The 26,466-nt window shown below is 38.4% G+C and overlaps 1 protein-coding gene across 9 annotated transcripts in view; it reads left to right on the forward strand.

Moving 5' to 3' along the window:
• The window catches only part of Myh10 (myosin heavy chain 10), a 139,198-nt gene that overhangs the window by 2,603 nt on the left and 110,129 nt on the right, over positions 1 to 26,466 (forward strand). For 8 of the 9 annotated variants that reach the window (XM_033762793.1, XM_033762792.1, XM_010614957.2 and 5 more), the window contains exons 2-3: positions 5,330 to 5,705; positions 22,230 to 22,386. In XM_033762793.1, coding sequence (XP_033618684.1) covers positions 5,330 to 5,705; positions 22,230 to 22,386 — 533 coding nt within the window. Of the gene's footprint in view, positions 1 to 23; positions 46 to 5,329; positions 5,706 to 22,229; positions 22,387 to 26,466 lie in introns of those variants that run through there. The other variant, XM_033762796.1, reaches the window with a different exon arrangement.

Below are 26,466 nucleotides of genomic sequence, written 5' to 3' on the forward strand. Positions count from 1 at the left end.
CGGCCGGGGGGAGGGTCAGTCCTCGCGTCGGGATCTCTTTATTGTGTGAGTGATCTGGGAATGGCTCGCGGCAGTCTCTTCTTTGCCTACTGTAGTTGGGGTCACACCCTGATCGCATAAAATCGGACTGGAAATGGGTCGGAGGGAAGTTGAAGCTGCGGAGTCCTGGCATTGGCGGTGGCTTTGTGGGCCTTTGGTGGGCGGTTGCGGCCCAGGGACCCGGGAAGCAGTCAGGCCTGCCTGGGACTGGAGTCTTAGGAGATTGGCGACCTGGCGGGTCTGACCTGGGCTAGTGAGGTCTGGGTAACGTGGCCCCTGTCTATAACCGTTATCTGTGTCTCTGAGAGCCTCTTGGTGGATGGAAGGGGGTGGGGTGGGCTGGGGTGGGGTAGGGGAAAGCAGGCGGGGTAGATCCAGACTGCAGATGAAACAAAGACTGCTGTTTTCGCGAATAATATAATACTAAATGTTATACTTAGGCTTTGCTGAGATTTTGTCTTTTTTTAAACATCAAAACTGAGGACTCTTTGAGTCAGGTTTAATTATTCGTGATGGTATCTCACTCTGGAAAAACTTTATAATTATTCATTGTTTTATCTCCTTCATCAATCTGTCTCTATTAATTATTCTTGTAGTCCCATGCTTTTGGTGTTTAAGTATGCCCTGTCTGTCTCGGGTTTTGGAAAAGTGGCCATTTTATGCATCTCCTCACTTCTGTATCTTAAATTCAGTTCTCCTCTCCTTATCGGGAGCAAGCATATGGTGTAATTGTGCAATATAGCACAAGCTTTCGCTGCAAAGGGATGTGACCTGTGAGAGCTCCGCTGTTTATTTAGGCTCCTTAGGGAAAGCGTTACAATGAAGAGACCGGAGGGAAGGTTAGATGGAGGAAAATTTGAAGGGCGTGTTGTAGGGTGGAAAGCTATATGCTTCCGTGGTGGGTATACTTTGTTGTCACAGATGATGAATTAAAATACCTGGTTTTGGGATCCAAATTTTAGAAATATTTAGCACAGAGTAAAAATGTGAATTGGGAGATGGTGCAGACCACAAATAGCACCTTTTGCATTTGTTCTGTGATCATTTGTTTAAGCAGAATTTTGATAAATTAACAGACTTAGAGAGTCCTATAATGTAAATGACCTCAATTATAGCTACCATTAAACAAATTGGGACAATTCTGTTTTAATTCATCTGTTTTAGGATGCTCTATCCTATAGGTAACTTATCTATCGTTTTTTGTTTACTTTTCTCTTGCAAGCTACTCATAAAATTGAAATTTTTTCCACTCTTTCCGGAAGACAGTGGGTGCCCTGAGGCAGTTGAAGCTTTCAGGGTGGTATTTCCCTGGAAGTGTAAAATGACCTGGAGGTATAGAGCCCCAGGGATGTTTGTCTAACACCAATCAAGATGTTGGGAACTTTGGTTTGTAGGGGACTCATTCATTCACAGGTAAATGATTTAATTATAGTTAGTTATTCTGAATGACACCAAGATAAATCTGCAGATTATCTTCCTACCTTTTACAAACAGGTTACTCCTTTTTATTCCTTTTCCCCCAAGTATAGATATTTTTTCTTTAAAGTATCAAGGCTTTGCCGGATTGTGCTAGTGTGCTCACAAGTTAAGCCTATACTCTTTAAGCCATAATTGATAGGCATTATTTGGCAGAGAGGCAATATATAGTGTACTTCATGTCCTTCAAAATTTCCTCTCTCCTGCCTTCCTTCATTGTAGCCTGCCCTCTGGACCCGATCTCTGGTTTTGATTGCAGCTCTGTTACTTGTTAGCTGAGGGACCTTGGGTGGGTTATTGGCTTTCTCAGTGCCTCATGTATCTTCATCTGTAAATTAATTATGCCCACCTCATGGTGGAGTTGTGAGGATTAAGGTTGGATATATGTAAACTACCTAGTGCCTGAACATAATTGGGGGTATATAACAATGCTAGTTCTGTCTGTAAAATTCCAGTCTTATCTTTTTAGAAACACAGAACATTTGGGAGTGGTGTGTTGTTAAATATCAGGATTCCCCAGATCAGATACCAAATGTACAATGAAGTGAAAAAACAACATATTTGGCAATCACAAGTGAGGAGTTAAACAGAGCAAAACATCTTCATGCTCCTGAACTCTATCAGTTTAACAATATGAGTGCCTGCTACCTGCTAAGTAAGCTCTCCGGTGCAGTGTAGGGGAGGGCAAGGAGGTTCCCCAAAGAGCAGTACAAAATGTGAGGAGAAGGAGAGGATTAAATTGCGAGATTGACCTGAAAAGAACTTCTGAAAGGGTGACATTTGGGTCAGGAGTGGAAGGAATAGTAGGTTTTTGGTTGTGGAGAAAATGAAGCTCTCTTTGAGGGTAGGAACCATTCATGTAAGATATAGCTCCACTATTATGTGCCAGGGACTCTGCTAAAAGCTCAAGATGCAGCGAGGGACAGGTAACCATCCCTACAGTGTTTACTTGTAGAAAAATCTGAAAGTGTGTGAAAGTAATTTGTGATCCTACTACCCAGTAAAGACCCAATGAATATTTATTCCATTAAGAAGGGTACATGTGTGTATATAAATTTCTCTCACAAAATCAGGAGCAAGGTGTAATCTTATTTTTGCAATCTTTTTAGATTTTTTTCTTATATTACATCACAAGCATTTCTGCACCTAAATAAAGTACTGATCAATTTTGAATGTTCTGATTTTTAAAAATAATTTTATATAAATTGTTTTTATGACCCATTTTAGAAAGGACCTGTTATTTTAACTTATAGTCACCTACTAAATTTAAGAATATAATTACATACCTAAGGTACAGAAATGTGTGTGTGACTACTGGCAACCAAGATATATAGTTTATACTGAATAATAATAACATCATATTTTGTATTGTAGTAGGATACTTTACTGGATACTTTCTAAAAGGTACCATGTGTATCCTAATATTTGTCCTCAAATTCACGTAGGCTGATTCCCATGCCCCTATTTTATTAGTATGCAGTGTTTAATTTTTAAATTGCAAAGTGTTGTTATTAGTCTTATTTTGTTTTGTTTCGGTTTTTTGAGACAGGGTCTCTCTTTGTAGTGTAGGCTGGTCTTGAACTCACTAGGGAGCCCAGGCTGGCCTTGAACTCACCTAGTCCTCCTGCCCCAGCCTCCAGTGCTCGGATTACAAGCATGCACTACAACTCCCAGCTTTGTTATTAGTCTTAAAAGCCTTGTCCTTAGGCTTTTGAAACTATACTTCTGATTGTACACAGGCCCACAAATATTTTCTCTATTTCTATCACACATGGATGCCTAAGAAGGAAATGTAAGTTTAGTTCTAAAATATCTTAGCAGTTGTACTTGTAAAAGTCTAACGTAAACCACAATTTTGTGATTTTTTTTTAAAAAAAATCCATATCTATAACCTTAAAAACAGCACATTCTTCTAATCATATAATGAATTATTCTAGAACACTTCTTGTCAGTCTTTATCTGCCTCAACCTACCAGGTGGTATTGGTGGCAGGCCATGGCAGCCCAAGAACTGTGGAGAAGTGATTGTTAACAGTGGCCCAGGGCTGATAGCAGCACCAGCTGGGTACTTGTTAGACTTGGGGATTCTTGAGCTTTACCCCAGACCTACTGAATCCAAAGGTCTGGGTCTGGGGCCAGCATTCTGTATGTTACTAGTCTTCTGGGTGCTGCTAATGCATACCAAAATTTGAGTTCTATTACTGTAAGGCATAGGTGTTGGTAATGCATTACATTGTAACAAAGAATTTCTGAAGAATCATAGGTATTTGAGTCTGCTTATTTTAAGGGGTTAAAGGGCTAGCATCTGTATCCATTGTCAGTGATTATCTTACAGGGCATAGCCCTGGAGTCTAAAAAAATTATTGATATTCTCCTTAGGGTAACACACATATACACATATTAATGTCCAACATGTTTATCCCATTTCATGGAAGTTGAAGTTCATCTGTGAACTCTAGGTTAAAAACCCATTAACATGTTTGGATCACTTATTATTTCCCTTGCAGTTTACAAGGGATTTCTTGTATTGATCCTTTGGCCTGCAAAGAATCCTCAACACTTCTGGCAATTGGGTAGGAACTGGGCGAGAAGTTGAAGGGATTTGACAAGAATAGGTAATCAGTTGGCTTCTTGTGTTAATCTGGATGAAATCATGGAAAGTAGGAAATTTGTAATAACTGGAAATTTGAAGTATTAGCAAAAAATGTCTGCAATAGTATTATATTCTAGAAAGATACTGTCAGGCAGGAATGATGAGTCATATCAGCAAGGTGAATGATGAACATATAAAATCTCATCACCAGAAAGCCAATTGCACAAGTATAAGAGGTGATGTAACTTAGCAGCTTGTACTGGTAGATCCTTAGAGCCAAAAGTCAATAAGTATTAAATAAACCAATCAGGTCTCAAGCTACATTAATTGTAAAAGTCACAGAATCTGAGATTTTTCCTCAATGTGGCTGAGGTTGCTAAGGTATCTGTTTTCTTCTGTATTGATCATACTATGTCTGGAGTATCAGTTCCAGGCCACATACTAGAAACAGAAGATAAGGACACATTGGAGTCTATGTGGAGGTGAGAGATCAGAGTGGTAGAAGGAATCTTGAGGGACAGTGGAATGTGGAGGAGTGGGTGCAGCTGTGGGATGGGACCAGAGACTGGATAGTTAGCTCCATATAACTGTTCAGATTGTTATGTGACGCCAAGTTATGCTTGTCTTCTGTGGCCCCATTTGATTACATTATGTCCACGTGGGGCTATAGAGAAGCTATAGAGGGAAGCTTTGGGGTATCGATGAGGAAGAACTTTGACACTGGAAGGCATGCTTTCAACGTGATTCTTTACTTTCTGGCAATCATCATTTGTTCTTATTGTTGTATCTTTGTGATCTTTTGGTCATACTAGTTCTGTGGATGTTTTATTGTGTGTCTCTGTTTTCTTTTGCTGCTTCTTTCCTTATTTTTATTTTATTTTTTTCTTCTTTCCCTTCTTAATTCCCTGTTTAATTTGTGGTGAGGGTGAAAGAGGAAATGGAGAGAAAATAAGGTTACCCTGGAACTTTACTTTTTTTCTTTTGCCTGCTTCTCAGCCCTCAGTAACTGAGGGCAAATCATGAGTGGTTGTCAGACAACCAGAGTCATAATTAGTGGTCATCCTGAGATTTACCTTGGAAACTTAGCTATATACCCCTGCTCCTTCACTCAGAGCTTACTCCTTATGTTTACTAAGGGTTTTGTTTTGTTTCTTACAAAAATAAAACTTGTAAATTATTTTATAGTTAGCAGACATCTGACATTATCTTTCTTTTCTCTTAGAGGCAATTGCTCTTGGATCCTTCTCTTTACAATGGCACAGAGAACTGGACTGGAGGATCCGGAGAGGTATCTCTTTGTGGACAGGGCTGTCATCTACAACCCTGCCACTCAAGCTGATTGGACAGCTAAAAAGCTAGTGTGGATTCCATCAGAACGCCATGGTTTTGAGGCAGCTAGTATTAAAGAAGAACGAGGAGATGAAGTTATGGTGGAGTTGGCGGAAAATGGAAAGAAAGCGATGGTCAACAAAGATGACATTCAAAAGATGAACCCACCTAAGTTTTCCAAGGTGGAGGATATGGCAGAGTTGACATGCTTGAATGAAGCTTCTGTCTTACATAACCTAAAGGACCGCTACTATTCAGGACTTATCTACGTAAGTATTTTTCCACATACTCACGGAAAGTGGTGACAGGGAATTAGTGCAAATCATATCTCATGTCATAATCAAGTGAGAATGTGGAATACCGCCATATTCTCTGTTTAACACTGCTGTTTCTGAAAGATTGTCTCTTGCTACACAAGTCTTGTTTCCCTTTAAATATTAATATGCTGGATTTGAATAATCTGATATGTATATAATAAAATGGTATCTGAATACTTTGTATTGGTGCTCTGGAGCATTATAAAGTGAGAGAGAGAGAGAGAGAGAGAGAGAGAGAGAAAGAGAGCCAGCGAGCCAGCGCACTCCCGCATGTGGCAGAAGGACCAGGGACATTAAAGTGATGAGATTTGTATTAGTAGGAGGACACAGACTAGTCAAATATTTTGGTAGAAAATCAAGTTCCTATCCAGGACTGTAAAGTGGAGGGGTTGCATACAAGCTTAGGGGTTTCAGTAAGAGCAAGACTACCTTAATTTGCATACAGGAAAGAGGAAAAGAAATTTTTAAGAGGAAACAGTTCAGGATGAGATTGAAATTGTGGTTATCTTGTGGTTAGCAGCTGTCATGTGTGCTGTAGTCACTGACCATATAGAAGTTATTGAAGATAATAGGGCAAGGTAGAGAGGAAAAGTGCAAGCTAGATCCTGGAAAGACTAGAACAACAGCAAATAAGTTTGAGGGGATGATAGAGGTGGCAGTGATTTGAAGAAGGTGGCATAGTTTGGACTTAAACATAGGACGAAGAGAAGTAGTGAGAAAACTTGACAAGAGTGGTGGTCTGAAACTGGAAAAAAGTATTTGAATTTTATGCAAGGAATTTGCCACCAAGGTTCCTGAGTAATTAAAAACTTCAATCAGGAGCCAGGGCTCAGTGGCACTGCACCTGTCTCACATGCACAAGATCCTGAGTTTGATCGCCGGTACCAAACAAAACAAAAAAACAAACAAAAAAAACAACTTCAATCAGAGTTGGCATTCTTGTAGGAATAAGTGTGTTTAAGGAATATGTACTGAACACCTGCTGTGTTCTAGGTGCTGGGGTAGTGTGGTGCACAAGATGGGCCAAGGCCCTACCATTGTAGCGTGGCTTATGAGGAGATGAAACAGGGGTTGTGGGGTGGGAGAGTAGAAGAATGGCTTCCCACAGAGGTCAGTGAAGGGCTCTTTGACAAGGTTACATTTAGGCTTAGAGTCTGCCTGATGGAGAGAGCCAGCCAGGGGAAAAGCTGAGAAATGAATTGTTCGCTTGTGACCTTTGCTGGAGTTGTTTCTGTCAAGCTTGATGGTCTCTGTTAGGTTTGTTCCTCTATGTGGTAGGATGCAAAGTAAGAGAGGAAAAGACAGCAGGGCTGGGAAAGCAATTTGATGAGAATGGAATGATCTTGGAAAAGAGGAGATGCCAAAGATAAAAAAAAACTGGAGAGCAGCATGAAGAATCCAGCTGTGTGGAAGCCTTCTGGCTTTGGGTCTGACTGTGTGATTTTGCTCGAGGCTTGAGGGCAGGGGAACTTGTGCCTCCACTGCTGGCACACACAGAAGGAAACTTGCCAGTGGTCTTTGGAGTAAGGCTGGTTACATAGATCAAGGGCTGGAGTTCTTAATGATGTTGAAAGGCAGCATTCATTGGGAGCAGAGGTGTAAAAGACCTAGAAAGTAAAGAGACTGGTCAGATGGTAATGTGGGCCCCTGAGATTTGAGAAATGGGTCTATTTTGAATTAAGCCAGGTGCACTGGCTTATGCAGTTTTGGAATGGTTATGGCAGAGTCAAAAAGTAGCAGAAGACTGCAGTGTGGGAAGGACGGAGGCCACTTTCTGAGAGAAGGGAGCCAGATAAAAAAGGGAAGGAGATTGTGGCTGTATAAGGGAAGTAATCAAAGAAAAGACAAATGTATTTTATTTGTAATCGTTCCTCATGAAAATTCTGAGATTTTTGCAGCTATTATTAAATTGGTTTGATTTTTTTTTTTCCTATTTCCAGCATAACTGACGACAAATGTGAATTTCTTAGTTTCTTTTCAAAGCACGGCCCCTGTGGCCTATACAGGAGAAGTATTAAGGTCAAAGTAGAGGTAAGGGTTTGGGAGGATCATCTCTCCAGTCAGGCGGGTGCAGAAAGGTTCCTGCTAAGGATCTTTTGGAACTCTGACCTCTAAAGAAGTCTTTTAAAGAGTGGGGCTGGGCAGAGCCACCACTGCCACATAGGGATGCATTTGTTTTGTGCTTGGGAACTAACAGATCAGGTGGGATTGATCATTCCGTTGAAATTGATTGGTTGAGGTTCCATGATACAGACACTATAGTAATTTCTATAGGACCTTTTGGGGCATATTTCTGTAGATAAATTATATCATAGTTTAAGTTTAATTCAAACAAGTTTAGTTGCTAACAAGTTTAGTTATGTCCTTTATATTTTCTTTGGATTTACCCTCCCTGACCTTTGCCTTCTCAGGTCATTAATTTTCATCTTCCTTCCTAATACAAGTATTTAAAATTGTAAATGTCTCCTCTAATACTGTTTCAGCTCTCTGCAGAAGTTTTAATATGTAGCATTTTTATTGCTCAGTTCCAAATATTTTATAATTTTCATTATGATTTCTTTTTCAGCCTTTGGACTTTTCATACTTTTTAAAATTTCCAAGTTTTGGTTTTTAAAATTTTTTTGCTATTGATTTTTAGAGTAATTATATCATAGTCAAAGAATACTGTCCATGTATCAGTCTTTGTGTCTGTTGAGACTTGCTTTTGTGTAACAGATTGTCACTTTTTGTTAATGTTCTGTATGTTTGCAAAGAATGTGTATTCTGTTATTGGTGAGTGTAGGATTCCCTCCCTATATGGCCATTAGATTAAACTGTTTTATTATATTGTTTAAATCTTCTATAGCCTTGCTAACTTTTGTCTGCTTGACCTATCAGTTGCTGAGAGAAGTATGTTAAAAATCTTCCAGTGTGTTTTATTAATTAAGTGCATGTCCTTAAGCAACATAATTTGGTTTTGCCTGTTTTTTAATTTTATATAGTCTTTTGTGTCTGTAGGTTTTTTTATTGTTTTACTTAGCATTACATTTTAAAGACATCCATATTGTTTTGTGTTGGTGTAATTCAGTAGTTTTTGACCCCCTGGGGTATTCCTAAAACCTCCTGGGGGATGTGGGAGATCAAAACTCTTTTCATAATAATAAGAAGATGCTACTTGCTCTTTTGACTGTTGACTTTTGTACTGATGGTCCAAAAGCAATGATAAAGTCCCTGACACCTTGTCTTGAATAAAGGCAGTGACCCTAATGTGTACTAATAATCATTTTATTTTTTCACTGCCTTTTATTGGCAGTTCAAAAAAAGAAATCCAGTTTCACTCAAGGATGTCCTTGATGAAACAGGAAAAATGATTGATTTTGTCAAGTCTCAACCCTTGAGAACACATCTTTCTTTCCCATTATCAAATACCTGTTATGAATAAGAATTTGAAATGATACCAGGGACATGAGAATGTGTCTTTTACCATTCTTTGTGATGAAGTAGTTAAGTGTGCATAAGCAGTTTTGTACACAGACATAATAATGGTTGCTTTGAGGAAAAGTGTTTGTCTAGTTATTTGAGTTGCAAGCTAACTTTGCTACTTTTTTCATAGAACACCATTTTGATGCACTAGAATGATGGATGGCTAAGCAATGGTTACTCACACGGAGGTATTTGGCAAACATTTTCTTGAAAATAAACAAAGTGAGCTTGTCACTTCCAAGCAAACAGCTGACTGTATTTGTTGCCAGTGATAAAATTTCAGTTTTTACATGAAAATCAGAATTGTGAGAAACTTGTATCTACCGCCATGAACTTGACAACTTGTCAGTACTTAAAAACCTTTCTGATGCCACAGACGTGATAATAATGAAAGTGACCTTTTTTTTTTTGTGGTCACACAGTGAAATGACATCATTTGGAAGACTTGCATAATTTAATGAGCCAGTGTTTTCCAAATGAGGTACGCATGATGTTACAAAATCATGCATGGGTAAAAGATTAATTCAACATGCAAGCCAGTGGATCTTGATGTAACAAGAGCAGAAATTCACTGCTAGGGCTGCAGGTGCTACATTGCATTTAATCTTTAAGAAATTGTCCCTTGGAGTACAGAGATGTAGCTCACTGGCACAGTGCCTGCCTGGCAAGTGTGAGGTCCTGAGTTCTATTCTTGGCATTAAAAAAAAAAGAGAAATTGGGGGATAGGGACTTGGCTCAGTGGTTCCATCACCTGCCTCTCAAGCACAAGGACCCGAGTTCTATCCTCAGTACCAAAAAAAAAAAGAAAGAAAGAAATTGTTACTTGTTCAGTTTTGGTAGTTTCAAAGAGAAATGACTTTAGTATGCCAAAAAGGCTGTGGAATTATTCCTGTTTTCCATCCAAGTGGTGTCTCTATACAAGTCTAATTTTCTTTATATATGTCAATTAAAACAATATATCACATTAGAGTAAATGCAGAAGCAGTTATGAAAATTGAGCTGTTTTCTAGTAGGCCAGACCTAAGTTTTACAAAAATACATAAAATATGCCTCTCCTCTTACTTTCATTTTTGGAAAGCCAAAGCAAAAAATTACTTTTGGTAAGAAATGTTATTTCTGTTAACATGTAATGTGCTTATAGTTTTAAAATAAATGAATATACAATTTTAAAATTCAGTATATATTTAATATAATACATATATAAAATGAAAGGTCTTTGGGTTTCCTTAATCACTGTAAAAATGTAAAAAGGCTCTAGAAAGTTTGAGTAGTTTGTTTTTTGTGGAATGTATTTCACTGTAAAAGTTTTGACCCAATGTATTTATCCACTTGACTGTTTTTGTACCTGTGTCTGTGTCTGTGTCTGTGTATATTTTGCCTTCATTTTGGTCCTAGAATGAATATTGCTTCAATAAACTGCCCAGTGTGTGTACCTGGCACATATAAGCATGCCTTGATGAATACGGTGTGTATCTAGGAGAATTCCTGGGTGATAAAAATGTGGATATCTATAACACATGTCTTCCTTTCCAGATAATGTTTGATTTATTCAGAGTCTCAGTGGGAAATAGAAGTTGTTCTATGCATTCAATGAACAGGAAATTTAAAAATATGTAGGTATACCTTCAAAAACAAATGAGGAATAGTGCAGTATCCTAGTGCTAGGGATGGCTGACAGCCCTTGAGGGCCTTGCACATTCTAGGCAGGTACTCTTACCACTGAGCTACACCCCAGCGGCACTGATGCATCCTGATCTGCAAAGCAACAGTAGGAGAGTGCTCTTAACTCAGGATAGCTGTGTGATAAGAGCTACCTAATAGGAACTGTGGCCTTCCTTAGCGGGGGTGCAGGCATCTCATGAAAATTGGTAAGTCATGAGCTAGGGAATGTGTAATAACCTCCTGCACCTTCAGTCTCTTGCTGATGTCTCCCGTTGGCCAAGCTCAGTTTGAAGCCAGTGAGAAGTGAATTTGATAATATATTTCATAAGGCCACTATCAGTCCCATCTGGAATTGAATTTTGTTTGTGATATGAGGTAGTGACAAGACTAAAGACTTTCTCCTGCTCCCCAAGGCTCTCCGGGTGACACAGTCATTTACAGAAACAGTCCTTTCTCCACTCTTCTAAAGTGCCACCTTGGTCATAGACCGGGTGTTCATAAATATGTTCTTGATTCGCTATTCCATTTCATGAGTCTGTGTGCCTATCTTTGGGCTAATATCTACATGTTTTATTAGAGCTTTATAGTTTTACTTGGTACCCAGTGTAGTATGTCCTCTCATTTTTTATTTTAAAGATCATTTTGACTGGAAGGTTCTTTGCTTTTCAGTATAATTTTAGTGTCTGCCTGTCACTTTTTCATGTGCATTCACACACACACATATATAGCCCTGTTGGAATTTTGATTAGGACTTAACTGATTCTACAGGTAAATTTGGAAGAGAAATCTTCTCCTCTTCCCCTATACCTCTTTTCTTTTCTGGTTCCTAGGTCCTTTGCACTGAACTACATCCTCAGCCCTTACTTATTTATCTATTTATTTATTTAGGCTTTTTGAGACAGGGTCTTGCTATGTAGTTCAGGCTGGGCTCAAACTCTATGTAACCCAGGCTGGCCTCAAATTCATGGTGATCCTCTTGCTTCACCCTCCCAAGTGTTGGGATTATTTTTTATTTTGATATAGGGTCTCACTACATCACTAAATTGCCAGACAGGACTCCCAACTTTTGATCTTTCTGTTTCAGCCTCTCAGAGGGCTGAGTTACCGGCATTCATAGTCATACCCACCTGGGGACACAAATTAGATCTTTACACTATTTCAGCTTTAATTCCTGGGCATATTCATTTATTTAGTTCTTAATTTTTCTCAGTATAGTTTTATACTTTTCTGTGTAGAGGCTCTGTATGCTTTTGTTTATTTATTTGTAGGTATTTAATTTTTTTTGTTTGTTTTGCCTTTTTGTTTTGTTTTGTTTTGTTTTTGGTACCAGGGATCGAACTTGGAGCCTTGCACTTGGAAAGCAGGCGGCGGCGGAACCACTGAGCTAAATCCCTGGCCCTGCTTTTGTTTTTTGAGACAGGGTCTCTCACTATGTAATCCAGGCTAACCTCAAATTCCTGCCTCTTCCTTCCAGTACTAAGATTATAGGTGTGTGCCACTATGCTCTGCCAGTATTTGATTTTTTAAAAAATGCTACTGAAGTGGTATTTAAAATCTTGCCCTCGTGATGCATATGATTATATATATATGTTCATAAGTTTACCATTTATAGAAATGTTATATTGTTACAGTTAACTTTTGTACATTGCTTTTATATTGTGACCTAAGTTAATGTGTTAATTATACTATTGTTACTGAAGATTCTTTTGGATTTTCTATGAACATGCCATGTTATCTGCAAATAAGGATTAGTTTTTCCTTTCTAATTCTTATGCATTTCTTCTGTTTTACTGAACTGTCTAGGACTTCAGTACAGTGATTTTGAATGAAGGTGGTAATGGGAAGCATCCTTGTATCATTCTGCTCTTAGGGGAAGCTTTCAGTATTTCACCACTAAGAATATTTGCTAAGCTGAGTGGGATGGCACCCTCCTGTAATTCAAGCACTTTGGTAGTCTGAGGCAGGAGGATTGTGAGTTCCGTCTCAGTCTGGGCAGTTTTGCAAGACTGTGCCCCTCACCACTACCCAAATCTGTATTGGGTATTGATTTATCAAATAGTTTTTCTTATTTTATCATTCATATTTTCCATTATTGAATGAAATTATAATATGGCTTTTCTTGTTACTTGCTTTTATGGGGATATATATTTTTGTTGTTTTGGTGCTAGGAGTGAACCCTGGGTCTTAGGTGCGCTAAGCAAGTACTCTACCACTGAGCTACACCCCCAGACCCATGTATTTGCTTAGGATTTTTGCATCCATATATATCTTGTTTTGTTTTGTTTTTTGGTACCAGGTATTGAACTCTGGTCCTTGTGCTTGCAAGGCAGGCCACCGAACCAGTGAGCTAAATCACCAGCCCTTCATCCATATATATCTAAATGCTCCAGTTTATTAACATAATTTGTTAATAATAAACTCTTAAAAAATATATTGGCGCCTTTGCAATAAACTACATCTCCAGCACTGTTTTGATTTTTGTTTTTAAGACAAGATCTAACTAAGCTGCCTAGGCTGGAGTGGAACTTGTGATCCTCTTGTCTCAGCCTCCCAGAGTGCTGGGATCACAGGCTGCGTGCATTATACCTGGCTAACACATTCTACTTTTGTGTAGAATTTCTAATGATGTTCTCATATTCTTGATACTGATAATTTGTTCTATACTGTTTTGAAAATGAGTCTTACCAGAGGTTTATCAGTTTTGTTCTTTACCAATAATACTTTTGACTTATTCCTTTCTAGTCATTTTTTTTCCTATCTACTTACATACCTACCAACCTACTTCTCACACTTCTTTTTATTTTTTTGGATTTAATTTGTTGCTCATTCTGTAAATTAAGATAACAATACTTACATTATTGATTTTTTTAGCTGTTTTCTAATATGTGCTTTAAAAGCTATAAATTTCATTTTAAGAACATTTGCTGTGTTACTGTGTTGCATTTTTATAATCTGGCTCAAAATAATGAGGGTGTTTTGTGGTTTTTTTTTTTTTTCTAACTCTGAGTTATTTAGAAGTGAACTGCTTAATACCCAAACATAGAGGATTTTCTGATTTAGTCTCCCCTTGGTTAGAGAACCTATCCTGAATTATTTCAGGCCTTTGATTTTCATTAGACTTACACTATGGTCCATCATGTAATCAATTTGGGTAGAAGGTCATGCCCTGGAAAATCCATGTGTCATCTGTGGTTATTGAACATAGTATTGTCTGTTTACAGTGTTGTTCAATCTTATATGTCCTTAGGTGTTTTTAAATTTTTTATTTGCTACTTCTGTTAGTTACCACGAAAATATCTCCTTTTTAGTTCATACCAAAGCTATATCATCATGTGTATAAAAATATAGAAAGAACTTTTATATCTCTGTGAGGACTCATTATGAACTGGTCTTCATTTTAGTAGTATTTCTTGCAAAGTTGACTTTGATATATTAGTATTGCCTTTTGGCTTTTTAAAAAAACCTTTATACATTGAAGGTAAATTTCTTATAAACTGCTTATAGTTGTTATTTTTTTTCAAATCAGACCACTGCTGTCTTTTCTTTCTTCTTTCTCTTTTTTGTAGTGTTGAGGATGAGGACCCAGGGCCTTGTACTTATGAGGCAGATTTTCCACCGAGCTATAGTCCCAGTCCCAGATAATATTTTTAAACTAGAATATTTAGTTTGTGTACATGTAATGACATATTTCAATATAAATTTACTGTCCAATTCATGAGTCCTACCTGTTCTATATTTTTTCTTTATAACTTTTCAATTAATTTTTATTCTGTCCTCTCTGTTAAATCACAAATTTTTGCTATTATTCTTTCAGTAGTTACCTACTCTAACTTGTACACTCAGCCCATTAAAGACTGATATAAAGTAGAATTCTTATCAGCTGTGATTAATGAAAGGACCTGAGAACTCTGGAATTCTCAATCTTATTTTTTATTTTTGTACTGGGAATTGAGCTCAGGGCCCTGCACTTGCCAGGCAGGTACTGTGCTGCTGAGCTACATTCCTGGCCCTGGAATTCTCAGTTTATAGGCTCTTGTTTATTTTAATTCTATATTTGAAAACCCACCATACATATTACTTTTTAAAAGTTGATATTCATTTAGTTTTATCCATTTACCTTTTCTATTATTTTTTTTCTTTACATCTCTTAGCTTTTATCTTTTAGAAAAGCTCTTACTTGTCTGGAAATATCTATTTCTCCTTTATTTTTGAAGTTTTCTTTCTTTTTGGCTGGACTTGGGATTCAGACCTGACCAGCACTATGCAGATAACATGGTCTCTTCTTCAGCCTTCCATCTTTTCTGTTGAGAATTGCGCTTCTAGTTCTATTGTTGCTCCTTTGAAAGCAGCACACTGAATCTGGATAACTTCCACCCTAACCCTAACCCTAACCCCTAGTTGTTCCTAAACATTAATCTTTGATTTTCAAGTTTTGCTGTGATATGCTTAATATGCTTAAGTTTAAGAGTGTGTGTGTGTGTGTGTGTGTGTGTGTGATATATATATTTATATATATATATATATTTACATACATAGAATTAGTGTTTTTGGTGTCTTTTGCTAGTTTTGCCTTTGTGCTTTAGACAGGTTTTGCTCTGTAACCCACATTGGCCTCCAATTTGAGATCCTCCTGAGTGTGGGGATTACAGGTATATTCTGTTTCCATCTTGGTTTGGGAAAAGTCTTAGCCATTGTCTGTCTCGTCAGACACTGCTTCTGCTCTGCCCTCTCTTAGCCATTGTCTGTCTCGTCAGACACTGCTTCTGCTGTGCCCTCTCTTTCCTCCTTCTTGGACTCAAATACCTCCTATGTGAGACCTTTTCGTCGCCTCCCTTGTGATTCTCGTGTTCCTCTACATTTTCATATTTTCATCCTTGTCCCCCCACACCCATGGCTCAGTCTGGCTATTTGCTTCTGATTAAAATGTCAGGTACCTAATTCGGTCTTCAGGCTCTTGTATATCATGTCTTGCCCTGAAATACATCCATTGAATTTAGTTTCCCACACCTCCATATCAGAATTTTTTTTTTTTTGGTACCGGGGATTGAACTCGGGTCCTTACACTTGCAAGGCAGGCCACGGAACCGCTGAGCTAAATCCCCAGCCCCTAGAATTTTCATTTGAGCTTTCTTTTTATGGTTTCTGATTTTCTGTCAGAATTCTCTATCATGCCTTTATTAACTTGAGCATATTAATGTCCAAGATAATAGTAGGAGTCAATGAAAATAGACTCACAAGGGATCCAGATGTTATGTTAGATTTTAGTCCCTACTTGTTGTTGCATTGTATTTCTGGTTATTGTGTACAAGAAATTGTGAGGGTAATTTGAAGCTGTAGAAGGTATTAAGCTTACTCTAGTTTTGCTTTGAGTAGGCAGGTAGACTAGATCATGTAGTGTAATCTGGGGTTAACATCCTTCCCAAGTGGGCCAGAGGCTGTGTGAGTCGGGGTCTACTTCTAGCATAGTCTTAACCCTTAGGGTGTAGCTTGGGGAGTGTACTAGCTCCGGCCTGCGCCTGTTGCTGGTGGGCTGCCTTCTTTAATTTTCATTTCCTTACACTTATCTCTGTTAACAGCTCTGCTTGGCTTCTTCTCAGTGACAACTTCTAGGGTTTGCACCTATTATCTCTAAAAAAGAAGTAACCATAATTCCATATTATCAAATATTCAGTCACTTTTCACATTTCATAAATATTTCGTAAGTATTTGGTTTGTTCAATTCAGGATCGAAAGAAGGTTGATATGACTGGGTCCGTCTTTTCTAATCTGTGTTTTTCTTCCCTCTTTATTTGAAGAAACAGGAATGATTGTGTTGTATCATTTTGCATAGTCTGCATTTTGTTAGTTGTTCCCGTGATTCTTCCTACAAACAGGTATTGGATCCAGAGACTTAAACAGATTCGGATTCAAGAGACACCCGTTACTTTATAATTGACTGCTGAGTCTGAGGTGGGTTAGCTAAGGTTGTGCCAGCCTGGTTGTGTGCTGGTTCTGGCAGTTACCAAAGAATCTGAGCAGCCAGTGATCAGCACTGTCCAGATTCAGTGTTTTCTTTAGGGCTGCAAAGTGGAAAGAATATAATACTGTCACACCTGCATTCATTAGCTTGGTAAATTCAGTTTAACTTAATATGTATCCCCCCCACAGAGAATTTTCTTTAAGTTCACTTTTTATTTTCTTTTTTTTAAGCAAAGTTTTGACGTCCCCCCTGAATAACCAATAACAGTATTTGTTATTGTTCCTCTGTCCTCTATGTACTGTTACATTTTATTTGTTTTACCATTGTAACGTCTTTTTCTTTTGTTATTTTACTTTTGTCCTCTTTCTGTAAGAAGGTTGCTGTCAGGTCTGGGGTGTAGCTCTGTGGTAGAAGACTTGACTGGCGTGTGTGAGGCCCTGGGTTCAGTCCTCAATACCAAGAAAAAAAAGGGGGGTATTCTCGGAATAAATGTGTGTACTTTTATCACTTGATTTTCATTCTCCTACAGTTTTTTCTTGCCTTAGTCATTGTTTATTCTTTTTTACACTTCTCTTCTAATATGTAGAATTCATGTGACAGTGCATTGTATTATACATATAAATCTATTTACTAAAATTTTAACTTATTTCATAATTTCCATAGGCAATTCCTTCTTCCAAATCCTCTGGGTGATTTTCTTTTCTTTATTATGTAGGGTTTTAAAATTTATTTGTGACATGCACGAGGGTTTTATCAGGTACCGTGTTTGCAGATAGTGTGGTTAGTTTATTCGTTCCTTTTGGGTGGTGGGCTGATTTCTTCTGAGAGCTATAGTTGGCTTTTAGGGTTATGATTTTTCCAAGTCAGAGCCCTATTCCTGCTAGGAGACCATTGTATCCCCAGGCTTTGGCATCTACCTGTTTGCATTTCCTGGTTCCCTAATCCTGTGATCCTATAAAGCAATGCATATATGCACCCCTGCTTTCTTAAACAGATCCTGGTACTGTAAGGATGAGTGGCATTTCCAAGTAGTATTACACAGAGCATGGTGGGCAGTCTAAGCAGAGGGACCAGCATAGACAGAAGCCCGGAGGCATAAAATAGTGCAGCCTGTTTGAAAAACTGTAGATGGTTTGTGTGTAAAGGTATTTTTGTATGTCTCTTTTCTGCTAAGTGTGCAATAATGATTTATCCCTCTAGCCTTAACAGTTTTTCAAGATTTCCCCTTGGCTCTGCCAGTGCAGTATTTCCTCGCGCTCCCCTAGGCACCTGCTTAGCTCACCTGCCACTCACAGTCACTTTGTCTTTTCCCACAAAGCAAATTATCTTTCTCTTCACTCTTAACTTTTCCAGTCTCTCAATCTTGAGAACCTCATATTCATCCTTGACTTGGTCCTTTAATGGTTTTTCTGTCTGAGCCTTTCTGAGAGCATCATCTAAGCCTGCATGCAGCTCCTCAGTGACTCAGCCCCCTCAGGGTGCTGCTGCCTTTCTAGCATTGGGCACCAGGCCTTCAGGGCAGGCTCTGCTCTCTGTCTGCTTCTCACCTTACCCTTTCAGTCAATTTTAAGTGTGGCTGCAAGATTTATAGTTTGTCTAAAGTGCTTCTGTCCTCCTGAGTCTCTGATACCTTGTGCCCTGTACAGACAGGTCTACTTGTTCCTGGTGCCTTTCAGGTTTGTCTCTTACTTTCCACAGTGCAGTTTCTTTTCAGGTGGATGGGATCTTCTCACGCTGCTTTGGATACATCCCATCCCATCACTATAACAGTCTGATGTTCTTGCAGTTTTGATAAGAATTCCTTATCCCTCCTTGGGACCTAATAATCTTTCAAAAGAACAGCAAAAATCATATAGGCCTAAATTTTGTGTCTTTTTTTTTAGTATTTTTTGTATTTTTTTTTTTAGACATCTGACAGATGGTCATGATGTGCTGCATCCCGGGTGTGTTTTATGTTCTAGCTCAGAGCTTTCTCCGCTATTTATTAAAACTCTTTGTCTTTCTATTTCTCATTTTGCTGCATTACATTGTGACTGGTTTGTTTAGTGTGTACTTATTGTCTTCATACCTACAGGGTATGTTTTTCCTGAACAATTATTATCTTGTATGCATATTTAAATATTTAATAAAATTTTGTGGTCCTTTTGCTTGTCTTACAGTACTGGGAATTAAACCCAAGGCCTTAGTACTGAGCTATATCCCCAGTGCTTTAAAAAATTTTTTTATTAATTTTGAAACAGGCTGTCACTAAGTTGCCCAGGCTGGGTTTGGACTTCTGCTTTTTCTGCCTCAGCCTTCTAGAGTCCTGGGATTATAGACTAATGAAGTTTAATTTTACCTGTAAGGTTGCCAGAAAATTTATTTTAACAGTATTTTGCCCTCCTACCATGTGCCTGGGGCAGGTCAGGAGTGTAGTGTTAGTTCAGGATCGACTTTTGCAAGTACCCAGTATTTGAGCCAATTTTTGAGGTACTTGAAAGTTAGCTCTTTAAGTATTTAAGCATTTGTTACTGCTCCTTTTTGGCAAACAGGGGAAAAGGGGTGGTCATTTAACCCTTTCTTTTTTTGATGACTTACTTACATTTGTGAAACCTACTCATCTTTGCAATTCTAGTCCTCAGAAAAGTGCCTAACACATGATAAACACACATGTTGGAATTATTTCTGATTAAACATATCATTGTTGCAGTCTGCTGCTATGCCATTCTTGATACAGGATGTTTAAATGATTTGTGTATTTTAACTTTATTGGAGCTTTTAATTTTGTTATTTTAGTCTGTAATTATCTTTCCTTTCATAAAGTGAAAGGCAGAGTCTGTATATTCATGGTAAACTGATTAATCTTATGTGGAAGTGAGACTGTATTAAAATGTATAAAAATTCATTGATGTATGGTTATAAGGTAACCTCACTGTATATAAATTAAATTGAGGTTGCCTTTCCTTTGTTTTTCTTATCCAAAAGTTTATGCATTGTATGGATATATTTGTATGTACTTGTGTTGCTGCACTTTCACAACGAGCTACACACAAAAATTGTACTTACTAATGTGGTACCATGTGTATTTTCATACATGCACACATTGTATAATCAGATTAAACATATCTGTCTCCTTAACATCAACGCTTCTTTGTGGATAAAACATTGAATATCCTTAGGCTCTGGTGGCACATGCATTTAATGCTGTACTCAGGATGCTGAGGCAGGGAGGGCCATCATGAGTTCAAAGCCAGCCTGGGCTACATAGTGAGCTCAAGGCCAGCCTGAACTACATAGCAAGACCCTGTCTCAAAAAAGAAGAAAGTCCTATTGTTTAGCTTTTTGAGGTAATATAGTAAACAATCACTATCTAGAGTCACCCTGCTTTGCAGGAGTCTATCTTTATTGTCTCTGGTTGTGTGTTTGTCAGATTGGGCAGCAGAAGGAGATTAAGACTAGTTAGAGGTTTAGTTGGGAGAAAGGCTGGGAAGCCCTGGAGCCTGCCCAAGTGTGCATGGTGTGCATGCGTAGGACAAGGCCAAGAGTCTGAAGACTTGATGGTTAACAAGGGAGGGGCCAAGACAGGAATCTGACCTCAGGCAAACAGGGGACATAATTCCATCTGGTCCACTTAGTTGTAAGGCATGAGCCTGCAGCCCAAATTAGTGTCTTCGGGGCAAGAACCCTTTGCTTTTTGTTCCCTTCTGGACCTGTAATCTAGAAGGGAAGTTCCTTTCTGAGCCAGAGGTGGGTAAGTTATAGCAAGACGCGGAAGAGCAGCCCAAGAAACAGCTCTGGTCACTTGAGTTTTTTCGCAGACTCTTCTCTTGTTTTAGCATTAGTAACTGCAGTATTCAAAATAAAGTGGTCTCTAGAGGGCTTTCTGGCGGCAGTTGCCAAAGGTTTGAGCCCTTATGAACATAGCTGTTTGTTAGAATCCCCCTTAGTGTTCCCTGGGGAAGCTGGCCGTGCACTGCAGCCTAACAGCACTCCTGATCCTGCCCTCCATAGTTTTCTCTTACTGTGAAAATTTGGACTAATGAAATCATCTTCAATAAAAGGGCAGTTTCATGTGCAGCTGAGTCCTCTCCAGATGCCTCTGTACTACAGAGGGCTGCGGCATCTGGCAGCAGTCCTCACTGCTCTTGTTTTTCTGTAATACCCAGAGTCAGTTTTGAATAATACCTTCAAAAGTCAGTCTATAATTTTTAAAATTATTATTATGTAGTGCTGGAGATCGGACCCAGGGCCCTAGTGCCACTGAGCTGTGTCCCAGCCGTTGTTAAATTTTGAGACAGGATCTTGCTAAGTTCCCTAGGCTCGCCTCAAATTTGTGATACTACCTCAGACTCCTGAGTATGCTTGTGTGCCACCAGGGCCAGCTAAAATTTTCTTTCTTTTTTCTTTCTTTTTAGCAGTATTGGGGGTTGAACCTAGGCTAGGCAAGTGCTTTAACACTGAGCTATACCCCAGGCCCAGTCCATGAAACTTTTAAAAACCTAAAAGTCATAAATATTCATAGTATCAGTTATGCTGCAGTACTTATACGGAAAGGTTTGTATTGTTTAGACCAGCTTCACTGAAGAATTACTGAGGACCTCAGAAAGCTTTAGTTTATGTGGTTTATATTTACCAATATTTATCATATTTTAAATTGTTTTAAATTTTAAATGTTTATCTAAATTAATATCAAAATTTTAAATGTTTATCTTATTTTAAAATAATAGTGTTATAACAAATTAGCTTAAACAAGTGCATTTATATTTATTAAAGCATGTTTTTGTAACATCACAGCAAAGATTTACATTTTTATAAATGTCTTTAATATTTTAAAAGATAACTGGATTCTCATCTCTGCTCCTACATTTAACTTGTTATAATAAGGTATTTTGGCTGAACTTTTATTTGAAGAAAACCCTGCCTTACACAGATAATTGTTTGGAAGAGAGAAGTATTTTAATAGCTTTTTCAGGTCATTTTGATTATTCTTTGATACTGTACCCAAACTTGACAAGTGTTATTTTTCTTAAAGATTAGCTGCAATGTGGGATCTGAAACTATGTTAATGAGCTTTCTGCAACTTCTGTACTCAGGAGAAAATGAATCTGAAAAGGCAAATAACATATGTTTCAGACCTTACAATAGTCTGCTGAAGTCATGAAGCACATGTTATTTCTATTTTAAAAGGGAGGAAATTGAGTCCAGAAAAGTGCCCCTTAGCAAACTCTCAGAGAGAACTATTTGGGGTTCATAGAAGTTTGCTTTATGGGCTAAATTTAATTTTGGGGTCACATTAATTACTCAAAGGATAAAGATCTGCTTAAATTGCCATTGCTTTATCCTGATTGTACCCTGACTGATAAATACAAGGCTTTTGTTTGTTTTTTAATACTGTATTTTGTGTTTTATTCTAGACTTATTCTGGACTCTTCTGTGTAGTCATAAATCCTTATAAGAACCTTCCAATTTACTCTGAGAATATCATCGAAATGTACAGAGGGAAGAAACGTCATGAGATGCCTCCACACATCTATGCTATATCTGAATCTGCCTACAGATGCATGCTTCAAGGTAACTGGAAGTGTTAGAGTGAGAAATATTCAGGATTTCTTAAATCTTATTTAGTGTTTTTAATACTAAATAAATCTCTAGTCTATAAGAGATTTTAATTTTCTTTTTAAATTTTTATTTTTCTTACTGTAGAATAACTATGAGTTCTTTAGAATAGACAATGTGGTCATATTCTGCTGGGGAAATATGTTTATTGTTTCATATCAATACTTTATATAAATTTTTTTATTAAAGAGCATCTGGTCTTTATATATATTCGATCCCCACCACAAGCCAGTGTAGCTAACACCATTACATCAGGTTTTTAAACCAACAGGAGTTGACTGGGGATGTAACTTCATGGTAGAGCACTTGCCTAGCATATGTGAGGGACTGGGTTCCATCGCCAGCACTACACAAAAAACAAAAGCAACAAAAATAATAGGAAAGGTGGGTGGTTCATTGGGCAAAGAAAAATTCGTTTTATTTGTAATTTAAATTTGCATAACAGGGATAACAAAAAAAAAGTTAAAAAACATTGAGTTGGTTGATTACTTTCCCTTTGGATCAGAATAAAGTGCTCGCTTTGGCAGCACATATAGTAAAATTGGATCAGAATGAAATAAAACTTTAGAGAGTCCTTCACTTGAATCATTGCTTTACACACAGTGCTTTATGGAAAGTTGTTTTTGTAAGCTAGAATGTAGTAGAATGCCTTGTATGAGAGAAGAAATTGGAAACATGCCCTCCTTCACTTTTTGAAGCTACAGTCTCATCTAAAAATATACATTCTCATATTTGAGAGTAGAGACCCTCTGCTCCTTGAAGTATGACAGAGAAAGGAAGTTCCAAAAAGGCTAAGAACAGGCTCCCATGCATCTTTCTAATTTTTAAAGTGGAGATAATACCCTAGACCTCTGAGCTTAATATATGTGCCAGGAAAGATTCTAGAATCTGTTAAGAGAACCATCTTCAGAACATGAATATATGCACCACACTAGTGTAGGCTTCTTAGGGAAAGGAAACACAGTAGACATTGTTAGCAGGCTTTTAGGACCTGTCAGTGCATCCTGCCATCTCTTGTGTTAGCCACAGGCCATGTGCTGAGAAGTTGTGTGGGAGGTACCAGTGAAAGACTGAGCTTGGTGAGGTTTTGCCAGGATGTACACCAGAGGGCCTGTATGCCAGGATGTGCACCTTTATCAGTGTAACTACTTGAAGAAGCAGGATGCATACCTACCTGTAAAGGCTGTGGGTGACAGGAAACTGATAGGGCTAATAAATACATTTGATGAAAGTAGAATTTTCAAATCTTTGGACAGAATGAGTGGGGAATTGAATCTAAAATAATAGTTAATAAGGATAAATGTGGTATCCCATTACTGGATTACCAAAGTAGCTTTGTGAATACAGAATGAAGATATGAGGAAGATGTGGCCTACAAACAAGCATATTATTATTAATATCATCATTGTTAGTGTTAGAACATTAATGAACATTTATTGAAAATTACTGAGAGCAAGGCATAGGAGTGTATACTATGTGTATTTGTATTATTTAATGCACACTGACAACCCTATAAAATAAAATTATTATCTATTAATAAAAAAGCAACCAGAACAGATCTTAATTTTTTATGTTTGAAATAAAAGGAATGCTGTACTGGTAAAATACAGAGATGCAGTGCATAGTAGGTGCTCAGTAAGTATCTGTTGAATGAATGGGCCGAAGCAGAGTTCTTAACATAAATTGGATTACAGAAAATCACACACTTGGTAAAAGCACAGAATGGTGGAATCGACACAATTGGAAACTAAAGCAGTGTGTCAGAACTCTAGCATGCAGAATGAAAAGAAACTGATGGAACTTAAGAGAGGGTGTGTAGTAAACAGTACATATATAAATTGTCATTTCCATCACAGAATGATGAGTTTTGAAAAAGTTCTCCTAGGGTGAAGAAAGACTGGGGTCATCAGATTGAAAAATACCGTGCAGGACTATTGAAAGGAAGAGGCACACACCTAGTCTTCAGCAATTTGGCAGATAGATCAGAACTACGTGATCTCCATGGAAAGAGAATCATTAGCATCAGACTTTAGCAGTACTGTGTTTAGAAACCAAATGCAGTAACATTGAATCCCCCATAATCACCTGAGGTCGCCTAGACTCCACAATCCAGGGCCACTACCATGTGGCTTGCTCTTGATGCCTTACTAAGGCCTTCACCCTAGCCATCTTCCTTTTGGTAGCAGAACTGCTACTGACCTCTGGCAACCTAGACACAGAATAATAGCTTCAGGAGCCACATGACTATTTAAGACCTGTGTTTCTACAATCTTTCTGGAGTCTTAGAATGAAAGTCAACACCTCTGTTCTCTTTTGTTTGCTGGTCTCAGTTGTTTCCATCATACCATGTGCTTTTTCATTTTTGCCTTATGGTAACTCCCACTTTTTGATGCACAAACTGCCCTATAGATTCACTGTCTTCATTAGATGATTTCTTTTTCTCCAGGCTTTTACTGAAACTTGGCTTTTCCCCTTAGTAAGGGGTATGAGCCCACTCAGTGAAGATTGCGTCTTCCCCCAGATCCTCTCCCCTGGATGTGCAGTGTGTCCTTACTTGCCCTGTGTCTGCTAAACCATCACCTCTTTGCTCCCATGGAGGAGTGGTATCCCCTTCACCTACCCTCATCAGTTTTTAGCAACTTGCTTTTTGGTTCCTCTCCTCACTCCTTGATGCTGCTGGCCTCTGGCACATCATTTTCTGTCTGCCTCAAGATTTGCTGTAACTCTGGGTTGTGTTATAGTTTTTCATGAACAATCCAGTGTCTTGATGTTACTTATTCTACCAATTTATACGGTAATGCCATAGATACTGCTATCTTTTGAAATTACCTGATTCTTCAAATACTATTTCAGAAATTCTGTGCCAGTGTCCTTCCATATTTGTTGTCTAATCCAGAAGTTTCCTAAAGTGTTCTTTGCCTCCATGTGGATCCCCAGTCTATTGGTTGTTTTACTTTTCCTATATATATTAACAATCCCCCTTTCACTTTCTTCTACATTTAGAGTCATGATCTTATTTCAGCAACCTTCTATCCATACCCTAATACTCCTTATCTTGTTCTTTTTTTGCTCCTTTGGCAAAATGTTTATGCTGAGTGAATTAAGGTGTTTGTCTCCTTTAATGCCTTTATTTGGGCTGCTGATGCTTCCGAAGTTAGTTTACCAGCTGAACAGACTGATACTGCTGTGATTTCATGACCACAAGCCCTTATACTCCTCTTAACATGACTTGCCAGTCCTACCTTGTTTCTCTAGTGGGGTAATTGTTCGCTCTCCATAATGACAACTTCAGATCTCTTCATGCTTCATCTCTGTGGGTTCCTACATGGCTCTCAGCTCCCAGACTGGTAGTTTCCCATTCCACAGAGAAATTAGAAGCCATCAGAGAGGAACTTCTCCAGCTGCCTGAGCCAGATTTATAAAGCATCCACTATTGTGTTCACTCCTGTTCAAGGCCAGACTTCCCAGTTGCTTCACTGCTGATGTTGATCACATCTCCTTCAGTCTTTCAGGATTCTCAGTGTTGATTATTCTGAGATGTGACTGTATCTTCTACCTTTTTATTTATGAGCCTCTAACACTGGCATAAATTTACTAGTCTTTCCCATTGCCTCAAAAAAGAATGTGTTCCTTCCTTTAACGTTCGGGTTTTTGAAACAGGGTCTACAGGTATGTAGGCAGATATGGTTATCGAGAGCTTACAAAAATGCTCTCTTTTCTCAGGGTACTAAGAACAAGGTTTTATCTGAGAGTGAGGAGGAGGGAGGGAGATGAGAGGTAGAAATAGTGTGAAGGGGTCATCCAGGAGAGACAAGTGATACTTGGGTGTATACCACTCTCATTGCATCAAATATCTAAACCAGTAGTTAGAAATACAAGGAGAGCGGCCAGGGATTTAGCTCAGTGGTGCCGCCACCTGCCTCGAAGTACAAGGTCCTGAGTTCAATCCCCGGTACCAAGGGTGGGGGGGAGAAAGAAATACAAGGAGAATGTGAACCACCATAACTGGAGGACAAAAGATTATAAACGGTGACT

This window comes from Fukomys damarensis, unplaced genomic scaffold (genome assembly GCF_012274545.1).
Source record: "Fukomys damarensis isolate Sample0158 unplaced genomic scaffold, DMR_v1.0_HiC HiC_scaffold_13, whole genome shotgun sequence".
NCBI classification, from domain to species: Eukaryota; Metazoa; Chordata; class Mammalia; order Rodentia; family Bathyergidae; genus Fukomys; species Fukomys damarensis.